This window comes from Emys orbicularis, chromosome 6, assembly GCF_028017835.1.
Source record: "Emys orbicularis isolate rEmyOrb1 chromosome 6, rEmyOrb1.hap1, whole genome shotgun sequence".
Lineage (NCBI taxonomy): Eukaryota > Metazoa > Chordata > Testudines > Emydidae > Emys > Emys orbicularis.
Genome location: NC_088688.1, coordinates 52,880,449 through 52,907,251, shown reverse-complemented (window position 1 = coordinate 52,907,251; position 26,803 = coordinate 52,880,449). Strand labels below are relative to the sequence as shown.

The 26,803-nt window shown below is 40.2% G+C and overlaps 1 protein-coding gene across 1 annotated transcript in view; it reads left to right on the top strand.

The window, feature by feature from the left end:
• The first annotated feature begins 4,043 nt into the window (after window positions 1–4,043).
• Window positions 4,044–26,803, top strand: part of HAPLN1 (hyaluronan and proteoglycan link protein 1) — a 45,641-nt gene continuing 22,881 nt past the window's right edge. Inside the window, exons 1-3 of the mRNA XM_065406698.1 lie at window positions 4,044–4,140; window positions 5,157–5,159; window positions 23,707–24,075. Coding sequence (XP_065262770.1) covers window positions 4,044–4,140; window positions 5,157–5,159; window positions 23,707–24,075 — 469 coding nt within the window. The remainder of the gene's footprint in view (window positions 4,141–5,156; window positions 5,160–23,706; window positions 24,076–26,803) is intronic.

Below are 26,803 nucleotides of genomic sequence, written 5' to 3'. Positions count from 1 at the left end.
ACTCTAGTTGATGAGCATCATGATTTCCTACTGCACCAAGGGGGAGCAAATTGAGAGAATTTATAAACTGAATGCAAAGCAAGCCCTAAAAATTAATTTGTTGTCTAGTTCTTGACCATTACACTAAGGTCTGAGAGCCTCTAAAAATAATTTTTAAAAGTAAATGCTCAGCTTCTTTGCATCCCTATCTAGTAAAATAGTAGATTATGTAAACTGCAACAATCTAAACCAGTGCAAACTTCTTGAGCCCAGAAAACCATTATCATTTTCTCCCAACATTCACTGACTGCCAATAGTTGTATTCATTTTAATATCAAAATATTCACACCCATCATCTCACCCCTGGAGTCTTCCTGGACTGCTGCAGAAGCAGAAACTCAGATGGGTTATTTTTTCTGAGGCTAGCATGGAAGATGCAAATTGCTTTGGCTAATAGCTCCTAGAAAACCTACAAAATACTGAGTGTCAAATCACTGGCCCTGATAAGTCTGTTTTGCAATTCTCCAGCTCCGTGTCCCCTCCAAAATCACAGCTCCAGACATAGGGGATGTTCCAGGAGAAGGAAAGGGCGAGGTCAGAATGCACCTTGATTCAGAAATTCTTAATATCCACAACAGCACCTTGAAGGCCATTGTAGGTGGTGATAAACTAGAGAAGTCTTGAGGCAGCTCTAATTTATGCTGAAGGTCGAACAGTCGCCCGACAGCCCTAAGGATATAGCCACTTTTGTCCTGCTGCAACTTAGTCCTGAATTGATCACAGCTCAGCCAGACCCAAGATTAGGATGCTGGGTGATTTTTTTCAGGAGAGAAGGATGAATCTTTAGAGAAGACACCTTGATATTTTCTCCCCCAGGACCTATCTTAAAGTCCCCCTACTATCTGGTGTAATTCTGGTGCATTACAAAGGCAAAGTCAGCCTGGCAGGGATGGTAACCATAACAGGAGATAAACCTGATCAGAGGCATGGAAAGCACACACACACACACAGATCCTAACTCTGTGTGTGTATGTGTGTGTGTGTGTGCATGCACGAGTGTGTGTGTGTGGGTGCACGTGCCCAGGCATGTATAGTGACCATTTGTTGGCTAGCCCCTATAAACATAATAATTTGGGAAAACCCTTGTAATGACCCATTGTAAATTATTTCCATTAAGAAAGCTGATGCAGCACTGCCTTCCTCAACATATAAAAAATCAAGGGATTAGTATAAAATACATGAGGGGTTTTGGTTGTGTTTGTTTGTTTTAAATCACATTTTGGGCCTGTTGTGTGACTCTTGCATTTTGAACTCTTAAATCTAAAGATCTTGACACCCATTAGTGTGCACATGTTTCAGAGTGCAAATTGAACCTGAAATAAACACAACAATGTAGGGGGGGGGGGGGAATTCCCCACCCATCGTACTTCACTTCCTTGGGTTGTACTGGGATCATCACATTGCCCCCAGTTTTATTGCACAATAATGAAGCTGGAGAAGGATAAGAGCATGCAGCTTCTAGTGGCTAGAAGTAGGGACTGCAGGCAGTTCAGCTTCTAATTCCTGAGTTGCCTCCTCGCCTGCAGTTTCTCATGTGGTTATGAGAAAAATTCCAACACCTTCAGTAATCTCATGAGTTTGAAGCTTTGTTGTAGAAGTTAACTATATATTCAGTCAGATTGTGTATCAGAGGGAGAAAGATGCTCCTTACCACTGAGGTATGCAGGCCTAGCCTTGCACTCTGCCACTAGGACCGGTTGTGCAAAGCCTGCCTGACCAAAAAAATTATGGAGAAGAGTCATGGGAAAAAAATATGTATGACTGTGGTATGCAATCTGATGGGAGAATAAGAGGGGGAATTTGAGAAGTGATTGATGTTACTGGACATCTAGGCCTGATACTTCTGATTCTTTGCTCCTGCACCAAGCACATCAATGGAAATGTGAGCCATATTTGTGCTCCTGGTAACAGCCTGTTCAGGAGAGTGACTAGTTCTCAAAATACACTAGGTTAGCCTCAGGGTTTCTCTAATTTATGTTCTGGCTGCAACAGCCCCTTATGGGCCATTTCCCAGCTCGGAATAGCTGGCAGCATTATTTTGTGTGGGTGGGGGAAGACTGGCTCTGAAGACATGCATTAAAATCCTGGCTTAGTCCACAAGCATGCAATTTTGTATGACTGGTACTTTCTGCTTAAGAAAAGCCCATAGTGGGTTAGCTGACATGTCTTGGTAGAGCTATTGTGGTAAACTTGTACAATGTCTGCTGACAGAATGGGCCAGTTTCACCCCAGTACGTATCAGAGGGAATGTTGTCAGTACATTGGGAGTCACCAATTGGCAGGGCAGGTGGCATAACATTGCTGTCTGTGTTTCGTATGGGTTTCACTAGAGAAAAGCATCTTTAAAAATTCATCCAGGAAACATAAGAACCACTCCAGCAAAGGCTATCCAAGAGATCACTGAACCAATGCATCAAACATTGTTAAAGAAAGCAAAAATCAGACTTTAAAGTCATCTCACTCTAGAATCCATGATAACACTAAGATTCATCTTTATCAAAGGTAAGTGTCCATGGACAGTTGGACCCCTGTTTGTTAATATTCTGCCCTTGTTCTTGTCCCCAGCATTCTGCAGCAGTGCTGACATGAAAGGTCTATTATGGGGAAAAAATAGCAGCACAATTGCTCTATTTGTGCTTGTAAGCTTATGACTAGAGATAGGCTCAAATCACATTTGGATCTGGATTCGAAACATCTTCATGTTCATGAGTAGTTTATTTACATCCAGGGGCTAGTGTATTATAGGGATAGAGACTGTTTGCAGAGTGCAGATTTTGATCTGGGTTCTGACTGTGAGCACCCCCCTAAGTTTGGGGGTGTTTGGATCTGGGGTTTGAGGTCAGACTCATGTCTAGCTCTGATAAAAGAAAACAAGATCATAAAATGTGCTTTCTCTATTAGTAAGCTATATTCAGTAAGAATATACTAAGTATGTCATACGTAGTTGTGTTTCATAACATTCTCATTATTTGAAGTTTATTAAAAAAAATCCTAGTCTCTTGAAAGGCGAAGTTTGAGAATATGTTCCTCTATTTAGAGAATCCAGTGTTATAATAGTGATTGCTCTGAAGAGTACATCAGCTTAAACCCTCTGCAGAAGACCTCTTGTATTTTATGCCTTGTTATCTATTTCAGGTCTTCATTTGCCTAATTATTACTCTGAGGCTGGCAGAGATTTTCCCTGCAGCGCTCAGCTCTGCTGACTGCAGAGACCCTACCTGGCACACTAAGTTAGTGCGTCAGCATTCTAGGTAGAAATGAATGAAAAATCAATCAGGGCAACTGCAGTGGTAGCCTATAGAACTCTAACCTACTTTGTTCATGGTTCCCAACATTTCACTGTATACTTAGGCACCCTTTAAAATGGTAAGTGCATCTGAAATAAAATATACCTTTTGTGATCTGTCTGACAAATATTCTGTCATCTTTTCTGTTTGGATCAAGTAAACTTAACACCCAGTTTGCTAAGATAACTTGCAGCCTGGACTAAAATGCCAAAAGCCATGAAAATACTATTTACTTGCTAAGGATTCATTTTTATTTGTTTGTATTATACAGTATATGGTTATAGATTAGATCATTGTTACTTGCATTAATAGACCAATATGGAGTAGTTTTGGAAAACCAAAAGTACACTAAAACATTTTTAGAAGCACAGTTATTGCTTACCTTTGGTCTTCCAAGTAGTTTATTTTGTGTATGTTTATGTGTACTTGTATATGTTCATATTTGCACTTCTGCATAGATAGAGTTAAATATTATTTGATTTCTAGTTTCATTTAACGGGATATAGGTAACTCTAATGAGAAAAGCTTCAGTCTTTATGTCTAAAATACTAGCTACTGTAACTTTTTCAGCAGAGAGGGTTAAATATTTTATAGACTCATTATACCATGATCAGGCTGTAACAAGTTGTGCAGTGCAACACTAAAGACTTCAAAAATTCACAAGCCTTTTTGTATGTGATGCTCTCACAGTGAAGAAGATTCTTTTGGCTATAAAAAATGAAGAGTCTACTTTTTCTGGTGCTGATTTCTATCTGCTGGGCTGAACATACTGGCAACTACACTCTGGAGCATGACAGAATTATTCACATCCAAGGTAAGGAAATACAGATATATGCAACAGAAATTACCAATACATTAATAGTCCTCAGAGATATTGTTGTGCTTAATGTTCCTTAATGTTCAGTCCTGCTGCACTGACTGTTTTTTTTTTTACACTGTTAATATTGAGCTCTTTTTCTTCTGTTCTATTGCATTATTATACTCTTAAAGAAATTCGGAAAATGAAAGTTGCATTGCTTACTTTTAACAGCAGTTAGTCAATAATTGCAATAATTTGTGAGTAAAAGCCAGAATATTTTTTAAAAAATAGAATGCAGTCTAAAGTAATTAGCAACTGCAGCAGATTTAAATACCTTTACTTTATTATGGCATAAATTTGATTTAAGGCTGGCTCATACCAAATCTTCACATCACAGATTATGATAATGGCTGATTGTTACTTAGAAAGACAGTGAAATGAAATCAGAATCAGGCAACACAAATATCAGAAAAAGTAGCTTACCCCAAAATAAATATGTCCTTCCACATAGCTCTAATTAATGTGTAGAGTTATGCTGCCCCTCTGCATAATCTTGTTGGGTTCATTCGAATCCTAAAGCTTAGAGCTGTATCAGGATTTGAGTCTGCAGCACAATGCAGATGTTTTTTCAGTCCCAGCTTCAGTTGTTGAGGGTCATCCTGTATGAGGAAAGCCAGGACATTTATGCCATAAGGACAGGCAGAGATTTGCCTTCCCTCATTTGTACTGGCTGAGATAATAGCTCTAACATATAAATTTTGCATAATTAAGAAACGTGGTGTTTTACTGCTCTGTGTATGTGTGTGTGAGGGAGAGAGAGAGAAAAAAAAAAGTTTGGTGCCTTTTTCTTACTACTCATCAAATTATGTTATTTGAGCTTCCTTATAAAAGTAAAATATCAAGTTAAGGCTTGATACCGAGAGGTGCAGAGCACTTGGAACTCCCAATGACTTTCCAGGGATTTGTAAGTGCTCTGCACCTATTAGGACCAGGCCCTTATATCTTCAAGGTCAAATAAGAATCACTGAGAGCTGGTTTCACTGTAAAGAAATTCATGCTATGAAGGTCAAAGAAATATGCAAATCAAACTGAAGACATAATGGTACTGTGAGACAGTGAACATTCATTCCCAAAAGTGAATTTTATATTTGACATTGGTGTCTAATTAATGTATAAGTCTTCCTTTCTCATCATAACACTTCAATGCTTCATAGCACTGGACTTTTTAATATTTTTAGACGATCACCCTTAGTGCTGAAGCAAACCTTTAAACAAAACCAAAGGCAGCTGTACCTAAATTTCACCTCTAAAAATTGCTTATTCACCTACTACTTTGAGTTTATTTTTCAAGCTGTACAATTCACTTATTGTCAGTCTCTCTGCATACAATCAACTCAGTCTATGAAAGGATATAGCCTAATAGTTCAAAACTGGCAAAACATCTGCTAAACCTCTTCCCCACCCACAAAATCTGAGCTCTTCTGCTCTCAACTCACCTCCTCAGAATAAAGCCTGAGTAATTATTATAGTCCAGCTTTATTACGAGCCCTGAAGTTCAGCTGATTCATGCTCTCTAAGACCAAGTGGGAGAGTGAATTTCACAGTTGAGGGTCATCCACTGAAAATGCCCTAACCCCACTTGCGGATGTACACAACTTTATTTAGCTGTTGCATATCATCTGAACTGAATGGTGAGTATAGAGCACAGAGAAGGTGGGGGAGATAATATCTTTTATTGGACCAATTTCTGTTGATGAGAGAGACAACTACACTGCAGACCTAAAAACGAGATGGAAGTCAGTTCAGGCTCTGGAGCACATGGGTAAAATGCTACATGCAAAAAGCACCACTAAATAAAGGAGGCAGCAGCATTCTTCAGCACAGCTGAAGTCTCTGAGAGGTTTACAGGTACTGTCATCATAGGGAGCGATGCACAGGAGTACTCCAGTCTAGAGATTACAAAGTTCTGGATAACAGTAGCAGGGTCCACATTGAAAAGGAAAGGTTGCAACCTTCCAGCTGACTGTGGATGAAGAAAAGTGCTCTTGGCCACTGCTGCTGTCTGAGAACCAGAAACTGCACAGAATGTTTAACAGGATCCCTCAGCTGTGAACTTTTAGTTACAAAAGTCAGGCATACTCCTACAATCAAAGGGCGAGAAATAATCTCTGCTATTTCTTCTTGTTGCTTCCCCCAGCCAATCAGCATAATGTCTGGGCCAATTCTGCTCTCAGTTATGCTGGTGAAAATCCAGAATAACTCCATTTACTTCAGTGGAGTTACTTTGGATTTACACTGGCGTAGCTGAGATCTGAATCAGTCCTTCTGTCTTTTGTGGGTTCAGCCAGCTAACTCTGATTGAAGTCCCAGTCAGGATGGGGAAATCCAAGCAACTGCATCATATCTAGCCAATCGAGAGCTGCGATACTGATGTTAATAGTTACTGTATCGACTACGTAGCTAGATATCTCAAAAGATAGTGGGCCAGACTCTTCTCTCAATTACAATGTTTTCAGTGTAACTTGATTGACTTCAGTGGATCTACTCCTGATTTATACTAGTATAACTGAGAGCAGAATTTGGCCCGGTATTGTAGGAAGCTGCTAATAGAATATACACACTATAGAGATAGCCTTAGAGAGAGCATCTCTTCTCCTGTAGGTCTTTGGTTCAGCTCTGTCCCAGCTCATTAGTGACCAAAAATCACACAATTCAGATAACTGAGCATGGCCTATTCATTGAGTTATCAGTTTATTTCCTAATAGGCAGATGACTCCATTACAAAAATGCCACCACAATGTCACTAATTAGCCCCATTGTTGATTGCTTCATCCTAGAGGCCTCACATTAAACTGGTAAAAGAGAGAATTTACCTTTTGAGATGATCCTCCATGAAAGGTCTGCGACTCAGAAGCAAGTCAGCGTAGGGAAATATGTTGTACTGCTACCCAGGTACTACCTGCTTCATTGACAGCAGACTCCAGTCTCCAAGGCTGTTGATCTGGCACCTTTCACCACCAGTAACATTACTTCTGAATTCTACAATGAAGAATGAGCAAGTTGAGTTAATATTTCAATTTAAGCAAGGATTAGCAGAGATTTTGAGGTCAGAAAATAAATGGTATTGAAAATTTTTCAGTTTAATTAAAATTCTTAAATGATTTGCTGTCCCAATATTTTTTCATTAACAGACACAAGGCACAGACAGTGTTTTCTAGGCCTGGTCTGCACACCCACAACTTTAGCAGGCTTCCAATCCAATCCTGTAAGGTGCCGAGCCCCTTTCATCTCCTACTGAGAGGGGAAGTCACTCAGCATCTTGCAGGACTGGGTTCTTGATTCTGAATTTGAGAAGTTCCTTCAGTTTATAAAGGTTCCAAAGCACAACATCACTCTCCGGGGTTTCCCAAACCAAGTATTAAAGTATTAAATGTGGTTTGCTCTACGAAAAACTGCAAAAACCACAGAAGTTCTATGGATTCTGGTTCATGGCACCCTATTCATCAGAAAAGCTGGCCTTGCGAATTTCTTGAGCTACCCAGTTTTGTGAGATCCCTTTGTAACTCTTCACAGTCTGCTTTGGACGTCCTTTCTTTTGTATCATCTACAAATTTTTCCACCTCACTGTTTACCCCTTTTTCCAGATCATGTTGAACAGCACTGGTCCCAGTATAGCTCTTGGGTCGACCCTGCTATTTACCTCTCTCCACTGTGAAAACTGACCGTTTATTCCTAGGTTTATTCCTACCCTTTGTTTCCTGTCTTTTAACCAGTTACTAATCCATGAGAGGACCTTCCCTCTTCTCCCATGACTGCTTAGTTTGCTTAAGAACGATTAATGAGGGACCTTATCAAAAGTTTTCTGAAAGTCCAAGTATACTAAGTCCACTGGATCATCCTTGTCCACCTGTCTGTTGACCCCTCAAAGAATTCTTATAAATTGGCGAGGCATGATTTCCCTTTACAAAAGCTGTGTTGACTCTTCCCCAGTGTATTGTATTCATCTACATGTCTGATAATTCTGTACTTTACTATAGTTTCAACCAATTTGCCTGGTACTGAAGTTAGGTTTACTGGCTTATTATTGCCAGGATCACCTCTGGAACCTTTTTTAAAAATTTGTGTCATGTTAGCTATCTGCCAGTCATCTGGTACAGAGGCTGATTTAAGCGATAGGTTACATACCACAGTAGTTCCGAAGGAACTCAATATGAAATTGCAGAAGTCTTGGGTGAATACCATCTGGCCCTGGTGACTTATTACTGTTTAATTTATCAATTTGTTCTAAAACCTCCTCTATTGGCACTTCAGTCTGGGACAGTTCATCAGATTAGTCACCTAAAAAAAAGGCTCAGGTGTGGGAATCTCCCTCAAATTAAATCCTCTGCAGTGAAGACCGATGCAAAGAATTCATGTAGCTTCTCCACAATAGCCTTGTCTTCCTTAAGTGCTCCTTTAGCACCTCGATCGCCCAGTGGCCACACTGATTGTTTGGCAGGCTTTCTGCTTCTGTTGTACTTAAATATTTTTTTGCTGTTTAGTTCTTGTGTCTTTAGCTAGTTGCTCTTCAAATTATTTTTTGGCCTGCCTAATTATACTTGACTTGCCAGAGTTTATGCTCCTTTCTATTTTCCTCAGTAGGATTTGACTTCCAGTTTTTAAAGGATTTTTTTTGTCTCAAATGGCCTCTTGTACTCTGTTTTGCCCTGGTGGCATTCTATTGGTCCTCTTACCATTTTTTTATTTGGGGTTTACATATAATTTGAGCCTCTATTATGATAGTTTTTAAAAAGTTTCTATGCTGTTTGCAGGGATTTCATTCTTGTGATTGTTCCTTTTAATTTCAGTTTAACTAGTCTCATTTTTGTGCAGTTCCCTTTCTGAAGTTAAGTACTAGTGTAGTGGGTTTCTTTGTATTTCCCTCCTTCAAGGATGTTAAATTTAATTACATTATGGTTGCTGTTACTGAGTGGTTCAGCTATATTCACCTCTTGGATCAGATTCTGTGTGCCATTTAGGACTAAATCAACAATTGCCTCTCCCCTTGTGGGTTCCAGGGCCAGCTGCTCCGAGAAGCAGTAATTAATAGAGTCTAGAAATTTTATCTCTGCATCCTGAGGTGACATGTACCCAGTCAATATGGGGAAAGTTGAAATCCCCCGTTGTTATTGAGGTTTCTGTTTGTGTAGACTCTCTAATCCCCATTTCAGTCACCATCACCATCCTGATCAGGTGGTCAGTGTATATTCCTACTGCTATACTCTTATTATTCAAGCATGGAATTTCTATCCATAGAGATTCTATGGTGCAGTTTGATTCATTTAAGACTTTCACTATATTTGACTCCATGCTTTCTTTCACATATATACCATTCCTGCACAAGCATGACCTACTCTGTCATTCCTATATATTTTGTACCATGATGTTACTATGTCCCATTGAATTATCATCATTTCACTAAGTTTCTGTGATGCCTGTTATATCAATATAATCATTTAATACCAGGTACTCAAGTTCACCCATTTTAATATTTAGACTTCTTGCATTTTTATATAAGCGCTTATAAAATTTGTCAATATTTAGTTGTCTGTCTTCATGTAATGTAATTGAATGGGACTTTTTTTGTTTGTTTCTCTTTTGTTCCTACCTGTGCTTTATTAATTTATCCTCTTCTCTTTACTAGGCTATAGAGTATCCCCTTTAATAATTCCTTCTCCAAGGGATGTATCTTTCTGAACCATATGCTACTTGGCACCTGCTGGCTTTTCCCCCAGCCCTTAGTTTAACAACTCCTCTATAACCTATTAAATTTTACATGCCAGCAATCTGGTTCCATTTTGATTTGGTGGAGCCCAGTTCCTAGTAAATCTAAATCTCTAATCCAAACACCATTGTCTCATCCACACATTGAAACCTGGCAGTTCTGCCTGTCTAACTGCATGTGGAACTGGTACCATTTCAAAGAATGTACGATGGAGATCCTGGACTGCAATCTCTTACCTAAGAGCCTAAATTTGGCCTCCATGACTTCTCTCCTACCTGTCCCTGTATCATTGGTACCTGCATGTACCACAACCTCTGGCTTCTTCCCAGGACTGCACATAATTCTATCTCGAGAGGTCCACAACCTTCGCACCTCGTAGGCAATTCACCATGAAGTTCTCCTGGTCATCACAAACCCAACTATCTATATTTCTAATAATTGAATCCTCCATTACTATTTCCTGTTTCTTCCTAATAACTGGATATATGTCTATGTGTATTAGTGTGCCTTATACTAGTATAGCTTATTCTCCTATGGGTTTGTCTACACCAGGAGTAGGCAATCTATGGCACGCGTGCCAAAGGCGGCACATGAGCTGATTTTCAGTGGCACTCACACTGCCTGGGTCCTGGCCACTGGTTTGGGGGGGCTCTGCGTATTAATTTAATTTTAAATGAAGCTTCTTGTCACACTGCCAGGGTCCTGGCCACTGGTCTGGGGGGGCTCTGCATATTAATTTAATTTTAAATGAAGCTTCTTAAACATTTTAAAAACCTTATTTACTTTATGTACAACAATAGCTTAGTTATATATTATAGACTTATAGAAAGAGACCTTCTAAAAACGTTAAAATGTATTACTGGCACGCGAAACCTTAAATTAGAGTGAATAAATGAAGACTCGGCACACCACTTCTGAAAGGTTGCTGATCCCTGGTCTACACACAAAACCGTACTGCTATTAACTATACTGGAATAAAGATAATGGAAATATAGGGCTACATCTACACTACGGGGGGGGGGTCGATTTAAGATATGCAAATTCAGCTACGCGAATAGCGTAGCTGAATTCGACGTATCAGATCCGACTTACCCTGTTGTGAGGACGGTGGCAAAATCGACTGCCGCGGCTCCCAGTCGACGGCGCTTACTCCCACCTCTGCTGGTGGAGTAAGCGCGTCGATTCGGGGATCGATTGTCGCGTCCTGACGAGACGCGATAAGTCGATCCCCAAGAGATCGATTTCTACCCGCCGATTCAGGCGGGTAGTGTAGACCTAGCCTAGGAGAGTAAGCTAAACTGGCATAGTCACGTTTATACTGGTACACCTGTGTCCACACTAGGGATTATACCAATTGAATGCTCTTGGGGGAAAAAATCAGATCTGTAACCAACATAGTTAAATTGGTATAAAACTGTGTGTAGACTAGGCCTACATTTACAGAAACAAGCTATAGCAGTATAAGCACCCCTATACTGGTGTAACCATCTCCACACTGGGAGGACTGTACAGATTTAACTATACTGGCATAGTTAAAGCAGTATAATTTTTGTGCAAAGACAAACCCATAGGGACTCTGAGAAACTGCAAATAAGGAAAATTATGATTTCCCCCAACACTCACTTTTGGGTATCTTTTGAACCCATTCAAAGTGCCACTTGCTGTGTAATAATTCAAAGACCCAGGATACCTACTAGAGAGAAGAAATACTCCTCCTGTAAGTTGCAACTGTGCAATAAACAAAGTTGACTCAGCTAATGCACTAACTGCCAACTTAATTCCTTAAGGGTGATAGGAAGCTTTAACATATGCATCCAATTTGTCCAAGATTTAAAAAACAAACAAGAAAGCCCTGGGGAGAGAATACATGGGACTTGTTTGGCTAGGCCCAGGCTGTAGCTTTTTCTTGAACAGTTGTGATTTAAAGTTAATGTTAAGCATAATTTCTCTACCCTTTATATAAAGAGTACACCCTCTACATGTACAGTAGCAAGTTTTCTGTTGTGTACACCACAATGTAAGCAGCAAACTTGCAAATTTGATGTCTTTTGAAAAAGAAAGACATATTAATCAACCAAGAATAGGCAAAATTTCTATGTATGGAGAGGTCCTCTGCACCCAGAGCTCCCCCTTCCTCAAAATAAGGTGCTCAGCTAGTGAGGGGCTGTCGGCAGCCAGAGCCACAATACAAGGCATCTGATACTGGCAACTTTCAGAATTACCATACTGACCTGGAGTGCTTTGCTCTTTTGTCTGGGAGGAAGGGGGTGGGGAGAAGAACCCTGATTCTGCAGTGGTCTCTATGGCCCCAATGTAGGCTCTCTGCAGCAAATCTCTCAGGCCTAGCTCTGCCCTCCCATGGCCAACTGTTTCCCAGCAGTCCTTACTCAGACAAGAAAATCTCAACACAGATCAATAGCAAGAAGAATATCTCTATTAATCCTTCTATGCTCCTACCTCATTTTTCTTGCGTTTGCTGCATTTAATTGAACTGAATACTTATCTGCTTTCTTTTCATATTACCAAAAAAGTTTAAAATAATCTAAATTATGGGCAATCTGATGCAAACTAATAGTTCACTATATAATACTTGAATACAAGTCATCACTAAAGGGCCATCTGATCTTAAACCCCTAGTGCATATTTATCCAGATAACAGATCCATCACCTAATTTGGCCAAGTTGTCAGTCTATGCTCAAGGGCAGCCCAAGATAGTGGATTCTTTCCTTGAGGGGCATTGATGAGCCATTAACCGCTGTCTGGCTACTCCATTGTTGTACCTGAAAGGCGGGTTGTGTGTGTTCCGAACCTCACAACATATTTCAGTAACACACACATAAGCAAAACTTCATAACTCCACATACAATGATAGCATATACAATTCAATAGGTTTCAGAGTAGCAGCCGTGTTTGTCTGTATCCACAAAAAGAACAGGAGTACTTGTGGCACCTTAGAGACTAACAAATTTATTTGAGCATAAGCTTTCGTGGGCTACATCCCACTTCTTTGGATGCATAGAATGGAACATATATTGAGGAGATATATATACACACACATACAGAGAGCATGAGCATGAGTGTATATATATCTCCTCAATATATGTTCCATTCTATGCATCCAAAGAAGTGGGATGTAGCCCACGAAAGCTTATGCTCAAATAAATTTGTTAGTCTCTAAGGTGCCACAAGTACTCCTGTTCTTTTTACAATTCAATAGGATATTAATGTTCACCAGATCAAGACTTTTAAAACGATACCTCACAAGGCAAACTTTGTACAAAACATATCCTAATTATATGACAGTGGTGAATATGGGCGTTCCCGGGTGCTACTCTGAGGTACAGAGTGCCATAGCATTGTTGATTGGAATAGTTTTATGTGAACTTTCAACCCAGATTTATCTGGCATCTCTATGACTAGATGATGAGATAATGTGCGTCAGAGGCTCATATCTGGCATTAATACTTACAAAAATAATGTGTGGGAAATAATTTTCCTGACAAATTTCGAGCTGGAAGAATACAACTTTGACACTTATGCATTTTGCTCTCTCTTGATACAAATGAAGTGTAGTTGGTGTTTCAGCCAAATAAGTACAAAAAAGCTTGTGTTGGCCGGACAACAAATTTAGAGAGGTGTTTTGCCAAAAAACAAAACAAAAACACAGGAGAAAAAAAGTTTCCATGCATAATTCTTCATGTTTAGTGTTAAAAATTTGTCACTACCACAGATTCTTCACTTCAGATACTCTCATGTAGTCTTATTAGTACCAATATTCCCTAGATATAATGGCTGATTAGTGTTACCTTTGTAATGACTACTGAATCCTTGAATAAATGCAATATGGCCCACTTTGTTGCCCTATCTGAGGAGCAAGTGATAATATTTTAAGACTAAGGTTATGCTCAAATCATATAACAGAATAGCAAAGCTGTTGAAAGCAGCAATCAAATCAAGCTAATAACTCCATGGATGTTCTACCATTGGGAGCAAAATAGTACCCGGAAGCTGAAACTATAGATCATGTAGGCAGTAAAATAATCTACCTGGCAAAACACACTCAGTATAGCTGAAGGAAAAATTCTTTAAATTGTGGTTTTCTTCCACTATTCACATATTTTGTAGTTGGACTGTAAGTTCTTCCCTTCAACTCTGGCCTATGCTTACTTACCATGTTGAGTGGCATTACAACCATTAGATTCTGAATAATTTTTGATGGATAAAATCTGACAAAGACCATTTGACAAGGGCCACAGCTAGCAGCATGAATGGTGTCTACACACTGTCCAGACTCTTGCCTTCTGGTCTGCAATATTCTGATAATTTCCCAAAGCTGATATGCCATTAGTCATAATGGGCTAAATTCTGTTCTCATGTGTAGAAGCCAGTGAGAACCACTGAAAGCTATTAATGTGCATTGAGAGCAGAATTTGAGCTAATATAGTCAATAAACCAGCAGGTGCAACTAAACTGAGAGGTCAAGCAGTGTGTTAATAAATCAGTCTGCTAGTAATCCGCCTGGGAATCCTATTGAAGTCAAGGGGGGAGGTGTATGCATAGTGATAGCAATGATGGGAACAAGAGTGCTACTTGTATGGCAGAGACAAGGTGGGTGAGGTAATATATTTTATCTGTTGCTGAAAGAGGCATCTTTCGAGCTACACAGAGCTATTCAGGTCAGACAAGGGAGACAGTGAGGCAATTTGCACGCTAGAGCAGGAGGTGTAATTTCTTACCTAGGGTTTCAGATGGGATCATAGGAGGGGCAACTAGCCCATCCTGCTGCTAGCACCGCCGCTGCTGCACTTCTATTTTTAACCTGCTAGCTCAATCAGAGCTACCACTTGTAAGTGGTACCTCCAGCTCTGTGTAGAGGTATCCTAAGAGGCATGTTTCCTCTGATGCCCCTTCCTGTGCACTTGTCAATAGCCCCTTTGCTCGACCAATATACATTTTGAAATACAGTTAATTTGGGGGGGGGGAGTGGGCAGAATTTGGGTGCTGCTGCTCTACATAGTTCCAACAGGCAATGTTCAACTGAGCAGATCAACCTTCACAACAGCTCTGACCGCTTGGTTCCAAGATGGAACAGCAAGAGGCCAGCCAACATGAGCTTGAGGATAGGTGCAGCAGCAACTCCTTTCCCTCTGGCAGCCAGTACCTGGATATACCAGGTTCTTTGCAAGCTGTTTCTACTTTTTCCCTTTTCTCATGAGCTTTTGTGGCCAGAATTCCTTCATCTGAAAAAGCAGGATTCACACTCATTAGAGGGAACGATATCAGTGCATATTCCTCAAGCCCATGTGACATCCACTATTGCATTTGCTGGCCCCTTCCTCGTTTATTTGTTATAAGAAAGAGTATGACTCAGCTAAAAAGGGGCAGTTCCCTACTCTAGGAGAGAGCACAGAGGCAGAAGGAAAATCCTAAAGGAGGAGGCGAAAATAAAACTATTACCGATTGTTCAGTGTAGTCCAACTGATAGAAAAACAGATGTCTGACAAAGCAAACGATAGCTCACAAGCCAAAGTACTGTTAAATGTTTTGTTTTTCTCTTAAGAAACTTTAAAACCATAATCCAATTGAACAAATTAATTTCTTTAACACATTGAGCTATTGCAACCTACTCTTTTGATAGAAAGGAATTTCTTCTTTTAAATATTCCTCTTACAGGAACTGATTTGAGACGGCTCCAGTAAGTTGTTCTGCAGATTTTAGGAATTTTAGAGCTGTGAGAGTCTCCTTCTGGGTCATTCTAAAATGAAGGAAATGCTGATTTATTCCTATTCCTATTTCTGTTATCTAATGTATTGAACTTCTAGAATAAACTGCTGCTTACCTTATGAGGCAAAATGTTTTATCCCTTTGGCATGGCCAGTGCCTGAATTACTCCATTGAAAAATCTGCCCAGCAAATTTCTTTCAACCTAGTTTTGATCATATAGCAAACTATAAGAGTAGCTGCCAGGATATTAACTTTATCTTATCTCTCTGCAAGTCACAAGGAGTGTCTAGAGGTTATCCAGCCCCTTCATCACCGTTACCCCTTTGTAGAGGGCTCTCATGTGTCCATGTGTATTGCTTATTTTATCTCAAAAGGAGATAAATAGTCCCAGCTCAACAACCATTTAGCTATATATCATTTAAAGCAGCATGAATTTGAGTTTCCAGTTAATCACACGTGCAGTAGGACATGTGATATAACAGTTATAAATTCTTTAATGGATGTTTCTGCTGCCACACAGCTTTTCCCTTTTTTTAGTTTAATTGTTTAGTCTTGAGAAAAGAAGACTGAAGGGAGACCTGAGAACAGTCTTCAGATATGTTAAAGGCTGTCATAAAGAGGATGGTGATCAATTGTTCTTTATGTCCACGGATGGTAGGAGAAGAAGAATAGGCTTAATCTGCAGCAAGGGATATTTAGGTTAGATATTAGGAAAAACATTCTAACTATAAGGATACTTAAGATTTTAAGAACAGGTTAGACAAACACCTCTTAGGGATCATCTAGGTAAACTTGATCTTGCCTCAGCATGCGGGGCTGAACTAGGTGAACTCTCAAGGACACATCCAGCCCTATATGTCTATTGTTTTCCCTAATGTGCTGGTCAGCCTGAATACACTCAATTCATACACTCTCTGTCTCTTTCCTACTCTGCACACCACCTGGATCTTTTTTTGTGGCTCTCCTCTGAACTCTCTGCAGTTTTTCCACATCCTTCTTGAAGTGTGGACTAGAGCTGGGTGAATAACTGATCTTTCAGTTTGCTGGCTGTTCTGAAATATTGGGGGGAAATTGTTTTGGGTTGGCCCAAAACAGAATATTTTCAATTTTTTCAGTGAACCAAAACTGTTTCGTTGTTTTTACCCTTTAAAAAAAAATGAGTCTATTTGTAAACAAAAAGTCACTTTGAACAGAATAATCAAAACATTTCATTCTGAACTTTTTTTTATTTGTTTTCAATTTTTTTTTGTAGCGTATGTTTTTGACTGAAACAATTCAGTAAATTTGACATAAGTTTGCAAAACATCCGATTTTTTTTTTATGGCAAAAAATAGAGTTTCAGCAAAAAAAATTCATCCAGCTCAAATGCAGACACCAGAACTGGACACAATATTCTAGTGAGACAAGGTGGGTGAGGTAATATGCTGAAGAAGAGTTCTGTGGCTCTTGAAAGCTTGTCTCTTTCATCAGCAGAAGTTGGTCCAATAAAAGATATTACCTCACCCACTGTGTCTGTCTCATATTCTGGGATTACAACAATATCGCAAATAATAATCTAGTAGCTATTTTAACAATGCTGTGTACAGGGACAAGTGTAGGAGCTGGATTTTATAATGTACTATGAGAATTAATGTATGATTTGATTTCATCCTGTCAGCCACCCCTTTTGAATAGCAGAAAGGAATGACAGACCAGAACAATCCTTATGAGTGATGATGGTCACCCTTTTGTTTTAGAATAAGTTAAAAAACTACTATGGTTTCCTATATGTATTACACATTAGGAAGTAAGAGACAGGATTCTCTATTGTATCTATGTTAAGAAGATTAGAGGAATGTTGAGGGCCTGAAGCCCCAATGTGAATTGTTTTAGTTATAAGATTTAGCAAGGCTTGATTTACAATGTATTCTGCTGAATATACAATACTGCTGTCTGTATACCTTTGAAGGTTTCTGTAAGAGATTGTTTGTGTGAATGAGGAATGCATGCATCAGGAAAAGATAAGGTGTGAAAGCCATCACAAATGTCCAGATGGTCAAGAAGAAGTGAGAGACTTGGAAAAACCAGCAGACAATCAGAAAACATCCATTGTATCCGATGTTAAACATGTTAGCAGCATTGACGACCTCAGAGGTGAGGCAGGCACCCCCGAAGGCGAGACAACAAATAGAAGATAACGATGGGAAGCCGGACAATAACCATCAAATGATAACACCACTTAAGGACTAATAATTACAGGATGACATTGCAAAATGCATGGACTCAAATGGAAATTTACAACTATAAAGCTGGGGTGTTTTGCCATGGAACTCTGGGTTCAGTCCTGCAAAGCCTCGGAGCATCGGATCGCGACTGACAGAACCCAGCTCCACACTCGTGCTCAATCTAACTGGCCATTAGATTGACTTGAGCTACAACAGACTGGTAACTATGAACATCACTGGCAGGACTGTGTGTGTGTGTGTGTGTGTGTGTGTGTGTGTGTGTGTGTGTGTGTGTGTGTGTGTGTGTGTGTGTGTGTGTGTGTGTGTGTGTGTGTCTAAAAAGCGTATGCTAACTGTGGTATTCTCAATAAATGCTGTGTATTTACCTTCCTCTATAAAGATCCCATGTGCTTTGTATGAGCATAACACAAGATCACTTCTGTAAGGTGGAAAATTAAAATAACTTTTATTTTTCTTATTTGGATAGGAAAGTTATGAAGAACAACATACTCCAATGTCTCCAGTGTCATATTCTTATCTTTTCCAAACATGGGTTTTCAGGGGACTTTCCTTGCTCAAAGTTTAGCAAACTTTGTGAGCACTTTCACTTGTTGCGTTTTGAGGGATAATTTTTCAGTTCAGACCTAGGGCTTAGCTGTTCTCCAACACTTCCCTACTTCTGCTTGATATTCCTCTTTTTATACAGCCAAGGATCTCATTAGCCCTTGTAGCCACAGCGTTTTATTGAGAGGTCATGCTGAGGTGGTTATCTCCGATGATTCTGTCCTTCTCTGCTTTCTAAGACCGAGTCTTCCATCCTATAGGTAAAACCTGCATTCTTTGTTCCTAGATGTATTACCTTCCATAACTTCCACTGCCAGGGCTCCAGACTGAAGCTGCCTACCCACTGTGTAACAGAGCCTGGTGCTGGAAAGATTGCCTGCCTTCCTCCAGAGCTGGATTCTCTAGTGCAACAGGCTTTGGTGGCACAGGAAGTGGTGATTTCTGATTCTCTGCGCTGAATCTAACCCAGAACATGAATTGTGCAATAAAAGCTCTGCAACTAGACAAAGGAAAATAAACATAACAACATACGAATGTGACGACCACCATCTTGGCTGACACAGTGGGGACCTCCAGAGTTAAAAGCCTGAGCTGCTACACCTTGAGCTAAAGCTGGGCTTTAATAGTCAGGTGGTCTCCGAGTCAGGTGGGGGCGGGGAAGGGCCGCAACATACACTCACCAGAAGGTTACACAATATTGCCAGCTCCAAAAGTTCAAAAATCATGAGTCAGAACCCAAAAAATCATGAGTATTTTGTTTGTTTTTTTGTTTGTTTTTTAAAAAAGATCATCTCGTGTTTTTGGTTTCTCTTTTGATTTGTGAACTCCCTCCTGCCCAATCTCTGTGTGTCTTCGAGAGAGACAATTAGTGTTGCTAATTCCCTCCGATTTACTGAGTAAGGTGATTTTGGCCCCTGCCGCAGGAGCTCTCACTGGCTGCCTGATGGTATGGAGCTTCTGGCTTCTCCTCAAAATTCAACACTTTAATTCATTTAACCTGTGCCCTCCCTAGCCACACATCTGCCTGTCCCTAAGCCCCGCAATTCATTATGCACCCCCTGCAGACTGCACAGCCATTCCTCCCCCACAATCCCCACATCTGTCTTTTCCACAACCCAACTCTGCTCCTCCAGCAGTTATTGGGGTTTGTCACCCTCCTCTCCCAGGCCTGCACACAGGGAACTACTGTGGGGTTCAGTTCTCTCCTTTCCCAGGCCTAAGGGGGAGGCAGAGTAGCTCCAGGGATTCTCCACTGGCCTGCTCCTTTTCCTCTTGCCAGGACTGGTGTTGCCAAGATGGACACAGGAGCGGAGGAAAGAGCAGCCCACAAACATTTTTCACAGGAGAGTAGGGGGAGGAGTTAGCAGAACCACCTGAGCTGAAGGACTTTTTCTGCTCCGTCCTCACCTCCTGTGAGAATGGTGTCATCTGCTCTCTCTCCCCATCCTTTATCCAAAAACTTCTCTATCCTGAGAGGAGGTGGAAAGAATTCTGCCTGCCTCCTGCAGCAGCCCTGATTGGTGGCTCTTCCTCAGGAGGTGGGGGAGTGGGGAAGACCAGCCAATCAGAAGGGGGGGTTCCCCCAGGTAGAATAAGAGGGATGGAACATCTCTCATTATAATGAGACTGGTTACAACTCAGCCAAACTCATGTTAGTCAGGAGGAAATTGAAATAGCTGCCAACACTGGTTACATAGGCATTCTGCACATATAATAGTATTTTTTGGGAGGGGCGGGGGGAGGACACATTCCCTTCTGACTAAAAACTAAAGTATTTGGGATGGCGTATATCTTACTCTTAAATCTGTAGTAAGTTGCTGTATGAGTTTGTCTCTGTGATTATACCTTCTGAATGTGAATAGATATGCAAATGATGTTACAATAAAAGGCAGCATTTCCTGATGTGTTTAAATGTCTTTTGCTAAGTTTCATGTACCCAACATGCAGTACATATGGGAGTCAAATGTATGCTGCCCATTATTGGGGAATGAATGTATCATTTACCCAACAGATTTTTTTTCAAACAATCAAAAGCCTAGAGATGCGTCCAAAAATATTGACATTATTGTGTGGCTCCTGCAGTCACTGCAATGGCAGGCACAAATTGAGTGCTTGCACTGCACAATTTGACAACTGGATGGGTGAGGTGTGGACCACAGTATGTTTGTCATTCAGAACTTATCTCTTCTGATCCATTTTTTACCCACTCACTCTAGGGCAGGGGTAGTCAATAGGCAGACTATGGGCCGAATCCAGACCGCCAGATGATTTTGAATGGACCCCCAAAATTTTTTATTTACATGTTATTATTATTATTATTTATTATCATTATTTTATTATTTTCTTTGGAGTCTTGATTATATCACGACTAAGAAATTTTGACTTTGACAAAAAATAATTGACTACCCCTACTCTAGGATATCCACCTTTACCCAGTTCCCAGGGCGCAAGGCGTAACCCTCTTAATTTAGGCACCCACCCTTACCCAATTCCTAGGGCTCAGGGCATAACCTTCTACGGGTTTGCGGGGTCTTTTATCAGTGAAAGAGCCTTACACAGTAATATCCTAAACCTCTATTTATTAACAATCACCAAAACAGAATGCATACACTAAGCATACAATGCTCACCACTCCCAATAAGGCAGATGAACTTTTCTTAGTGGCCAGTCAGGTTCAAGTCATCTGGGACTCCAGCTTTTGCATGATATGGTTGGCAGAGTGTTGAGGTCTGGCAGCTCTGATCTTGGGTTGTGTCCTGGAGTTGGTTCTAAAGAACTTCCTTTTGGAGCCCAGTTTATATAGTGAAACTTAAGTCCTGCTTAGCTATACCTTAACCCATCATTTTACTGAAGTATTACAAAATAATTATTTGGCCAATTCTAACATATTGCAAAACAATTATTTAACCAAGCATACCCCACCATCTTAGTTGATTTAAATCTTGCAAAATTAGTTATGCAACAGACAGAAACAATCAAAGGACCAGGCAGAAACCATACAGATAAACCATAGAGAAGTAGGGACCATAAAGGCAAAACAATAAAGTAGAGATTTCACAAACACAACTGTTGATAAGTGATTCCTTGCCAGACAGAATACTGTCAAACTAAGTTTTTTTAAAAACATCCTAAGGTCTGTTTTCTTATCTAGTGGTGGTGGGTACTATTAGCACAGGAGCACCTTCTTAACAGTCTCATATTTCATTGTTCTAATGCACTTTAGATGGAATGTGAGGATGTGACTTTCTGCTTCTTGGCTCATGGCTGCTGCTGTCCTAATATGTCTGCAAAAAAAGACCTCAGACTTACACTTTCAAAGTCTTTTCTCCTGCTTCTCAAAGTCCAATCTTACTCCTTTCTTCCTTCAGGGCTTCTTTGCCTACCTGGACTGCATGACTATTCCCTTTTGTACATCCAGTCATAATAATTGTGTTTACACTTTTGCATGTGTCTCTAGGCTTTTGGTCCTAAGGGCTTGCTTGATCCAAAGCCCACTGAAGTGAATAGAAAACTACCATTGACTTCAATGGGCTTTGGAACTATGCAATTAACATAGGCACTGTGTGAACCACCCGTTGGGGAAGGCTAGACCCCAGCCTCGCCCCTTCTGCCCGAGGTCACTCCCCTCCCCCACCAGAGCCCCAAGCTCCCCACCGCAGCCTCAAGTGCCCCCAGCCCCGGAGCACCAGGCAGCTGGCGCGGTCCCCAGCACCTGCAGCCACAGAGCACTGGGCAGCACGAACACCAGCCTCAGCTGCTCTGAGTCCCAGGCCACAGGCCAACCTGTCCTAGCCCCAATCGCAGCTTGGACCCGGGGGAAGAGCACGCAAGATTTGAAGAGAACAGCTGATTCAGATGACTATGCTAAACATGATGATCTGTCAGAGTACCAGCAATTGTGGCCTGCTGAAGGCAAAATGGAGCTTGGAGCAGGGAATCTGGGGTAGAGGGAAAAAGGAGGAGTTGATGACGTATGCATGCATGCATGAAGAGAGGGGCAGGAGGGATTTCATTGGCTTGAAAGAAGGCAGGTGATAGCATAAAGAAAGGCATTTGAAAAGAAGTTGACAAAAGTTTCAAATAAATTTGGATAAGCTTCCAAACTCTGGGGGAACTCAGTCAACTGAATTTAACCCTAACTCCAGGGCTACAATAAAATATGAGGAGAAAATTGGTCATCCTTTCATGTACTGGTGCCTGCTGTATTATTATTTTTTAAAATGCTCATCCGTAGTACAGTTTGGGCCAAAACAAGCCTCAAATGAATAATCTTATTCTACCCTGTCAAAAATCTTCACTGACTGCAAGGTCATGGCGACATCAAAGTAGTATGCAAATCAAGGGTCATATTGTGGAGTTCTTCCTCACACTAGTTGAGCGCTCTTACCCATATGTAGTCCCCATTATTTTTAGTGGGACTATTCACATGAGTAAGTGCTCACCAGTATGAATAAGGGTTCTATAATCTGGCCCCCAAAGGATCACACGTTTTAAGAGAATGATCCATTGTGAGTGACCACACTTGTGCATGATGGATTATTGATGGATGGGCATTGAGTGTTCTGGAAAAACATTGTTGTGTCCAGGGTTACATTGAGCAAAGACATAAGGTTGTGATTTGTACAGCATAAAGGATCTCTGACTCTTTGGAGTCATGGGAGATTAACTCTGTGCTGACCACTGATGACAAGTCTTTTGTTCTTTGCCTCCCTGAGCACACATGCTGGTTCCTTTCTTTATTCAAGGGAAAGTAATCTGCCCCACTCCTATACTTGGCATAGGTTACTTCCCGCAGGGTGCCAGCTCAGCTGTGCTGATTGTCTCTCCTTAATCCTCCCTCCTGCCTGCCCACTCCCTGACCACCAGTGTTGGAAGGAAAGTAGTGAGCCCACAAACTGCTCTACCTTTTGAATTGTTACCTGCTAAAATGTAGCCTTGCACTCCATCCTTCATGCATTAGCTGGGTCACAGTCTGGCCCTTTGTAAGTAGATGAAATCAATAACTTACTAATGTTAATTTATCAATTATGTATTAGTAGCCTATTCATCAATGACGCAAGGACTACATTAGAGGTACCTTCTCATTTCAAATTGCAGAGATTTATTATCAAGGATAAAACTAGTATAGTAAGCCTGGTACTAAATACCTGCAGTATAGTGCAACACAGCTGTAGGAGAGTGATCATGCAGAACTAATTGTATCAAATAGCTAATGTTTACTATTGCATATATCATGTATCCCATTTTGTAAAAGCTAGAATGCAGAGTAATGGTTCTTTTTATTTATTAATTTGTTTTGTTTTGTTTTGTTCAAATTCTATCAGAAAATGGACCCCGTCTACTTGTGGAAGCAGAACAAACTAAAGTCTTCTCACACAGGGGTGGCAATATCACACTACCGTGTAAATTTTACCGTGACCATACATCAGCTGGCTCAGGAACCCACAAAATTCGTGTCAAGTGGACCAAACTCACCTCAGATTACCTCAAGGAAGTGGACATCTTTGTCGCAATGGGACTCCACCAGAAGAGTTATGGAAACTACCAGGGCAGGGTGTTTCTGAAAAAAGGCAGTGAAAATGATGCTTCTCTTGTAATCACAGATATAAAACTGGAGGATTATGGGAGATACAAATGTGAGGTGATTGAAGGATTAGAGGATGACATAGCAGTGGTATCTCTGGATTTACAAGGTAGGTGGCATTTGCATTACAGATTTGTGGAGCATTAACAAGCACATCCTTTTCCAAGTAAATATGGAGGAACATAATGGTAACTGCAATGGCAATATGGAAAAGAGATTTTATACTTATTCTATTTAGAAGTTACATTTATTATTTTAATATATATTGTAATCAGTTTTTCAATATGAACTACTGTATACCCTAATGATATGTCTATGATCATTAGAAATCTACTCAGGAAGTGATGGTTATGGTTATTATAAAATTTCAGTACGGATATTCAGATTGAATAATAGTCAATCAAAAAAGTGGATTGATCACATAGGGTCATATTCTGCCACCCATACTCACATTGCTTAGTACCATTAAACACTGATTTATCTGGGACTATTGAGGAGTAAGGTATTACACATGAATGGGGGTGGCAGAATTGGTTTGCTAGCTATTACTGCCTTCTTTTGCCTATAGGCTGCTCTAATAGCTAATGTACAGTGTATTCTGAAGTAGATTTTTCTCTTAAATAATTTATTTAAAAAAAAAAGAGATTGTTTGTTCCTAGTCTGCAGAGTATCAAGCCGTGATTGTTTTAAGATCTAAACATATGAACTCCACCCGCTCCCATCCACTTACCCACCACTACTACATTTAAAGCTGTGTTCCTGTGTCAGTAAAAGCAAGGACTTTATTTACTTAAAGAACTGCTCTATGCTTTTGTAGGGCACCCTCTTTAGGAAAAAGCACTGGTCATACTGTATTTTTTGTAGTTCAATTCATTTTAACCCTCTTCCTTTGCATAGGACCTTATGTCTTCTTTAATGTATGATTTCTGGCCACATATATTCATGCTAACATGAAATATAGAATTAATTCCAGAATTCCAAAACTTCAAACACTCAGGAGCTTTCAATGAATGAAATTTGAATGGATCTTGCACAGAATTCTGTAAATTGTGCTTATCTTCAGCTGGTAATTTTGCTGGAACAACACTACACGGTATGTCAGCTACAACCATTTGGTTTCATACTTATTTTATTAAGTTCTTCTGAGTTACTGAGCCATGCCTGCAATGTGGGATGGGCAGAGTACTTTGGGGACAGAAAAAACAGCTGCCAGATTGCTAACACCACCATATCAAACCAAATCATAGCATGAGTGATAGAAGCATTATGGGAAGTGTCTGGAGTGCATTGTATTCTGGGAATCTTGGGCTACTAGACTGTGATAGCCATTAAAATTAGACCAGCCTTGTTTATGTGAGGATGGAGCCAGTTTAGCCCCCAGCCCATCCCCGTATCAGAGGAAGCAGAAGTTGACTAAGATCTGTGCTTGAAACTCCTTAAATTTGGCCCTATGACTTTACAGACAGCATTATGAATTACTACCATAGACAGAGTAAAGTCATATTTTATAAAGCTTTCTGCCATTCACTTAACCAAAAGGACGTGAAGAGGGAATATGTTTCAGTAGTTTCCTAAGAAATGCCAAAATTGTCATTAAATATTGGTAAAGTTGAATATTTTTTCCCAGCTCTAGAATTAAATACTGCTATAAAATACATTTGCAAGTGATCTGCAAAAGCATCTGTTACATGTAGTCAGTAGTTATTTCCCTCAATGGGGCTCTTGCAAACAGTGAGTTTAACATACCAATAAAATAGAAAGATCTGTGAAATGGGCCTTAAGGTTTTTTGCGCTATAAATAAAGGACAGCAAATTCTGATCTCATATATATTGGTAAATCAATGGAATTGCATCAGATTTTTCACTGGTGTAAATGAGATCAGACTTGACCCTGTTTTTTCCAAGGTATTCAATACTGATTTGCGTAGTGAATTGAAAAATTACATTCAAGAGCACTGTGTCTGTTTTTGTGGATGCCTCCCTGCTGTCCATACATGCCACCAGGTGTGTGTCTGAGAGAAGACCCTTACAGATGCCAAGTTATCTCCTGACACTGTTTAGAAAAATATCTGACTTGTGCACCTGCAAATCAGTGAAGGATGTGAATCCTTGACCTTCACAATGGTCTATTGTATGCTTTGGTATTTATTTTATTTGCTAGTAAGACTATCTCTCTGTTGAAGCCAGATATGTTAAATGGCCTTGCCTTAGTTCTCCATGTTCATTTGTCAACTCCTGGTGCATTCCATTTGTCAATACAGAGAAACCCACATAGCTTCCATGCCATTGTGAAAGGCAAAAGTATTCAACTTACATTTTTTCACCCCATCATTATTATTAGTCTCTATCTCTTCAGTTTCACAGAAGAATGTAACTCTTTGTTAGAGAAAATTAAACTTGTATACAGGTTAAGTCAACTAAAACTCATTTTTGAGTGGAGAGAAAAAATGAGTAGGAGGCAAAAGGCATTTGGCTTTATATTATCCTTTTGCCAGTGGCATCCATATACTCAGTCACATCTTTGTACAAGGAAATATTGTATTAGCTGCTCAGTGCAGCAGTTCTGATTATGACATGAATCACTGAAGTGATATATCAGGTTCAGTTTATAATGTACTATTGATCAAAGAAAGTCAAATCCTGACTGACTGATACCTAGGGTGAGATTCTGTGTTGAGCCTCTTAGAGGCTCACAGCCCATGAGGAAGAGGGGTTATGGTAGTTTCAAAAGATAGTTGTGCTCTCCCCTTCCCTTACACAACCATGAGGGCCCTTCCTGGGCTGCTGTATAGGCCATAGTACTGCTAGGGTGACCATATCGCCCTTGTTTTAAGATG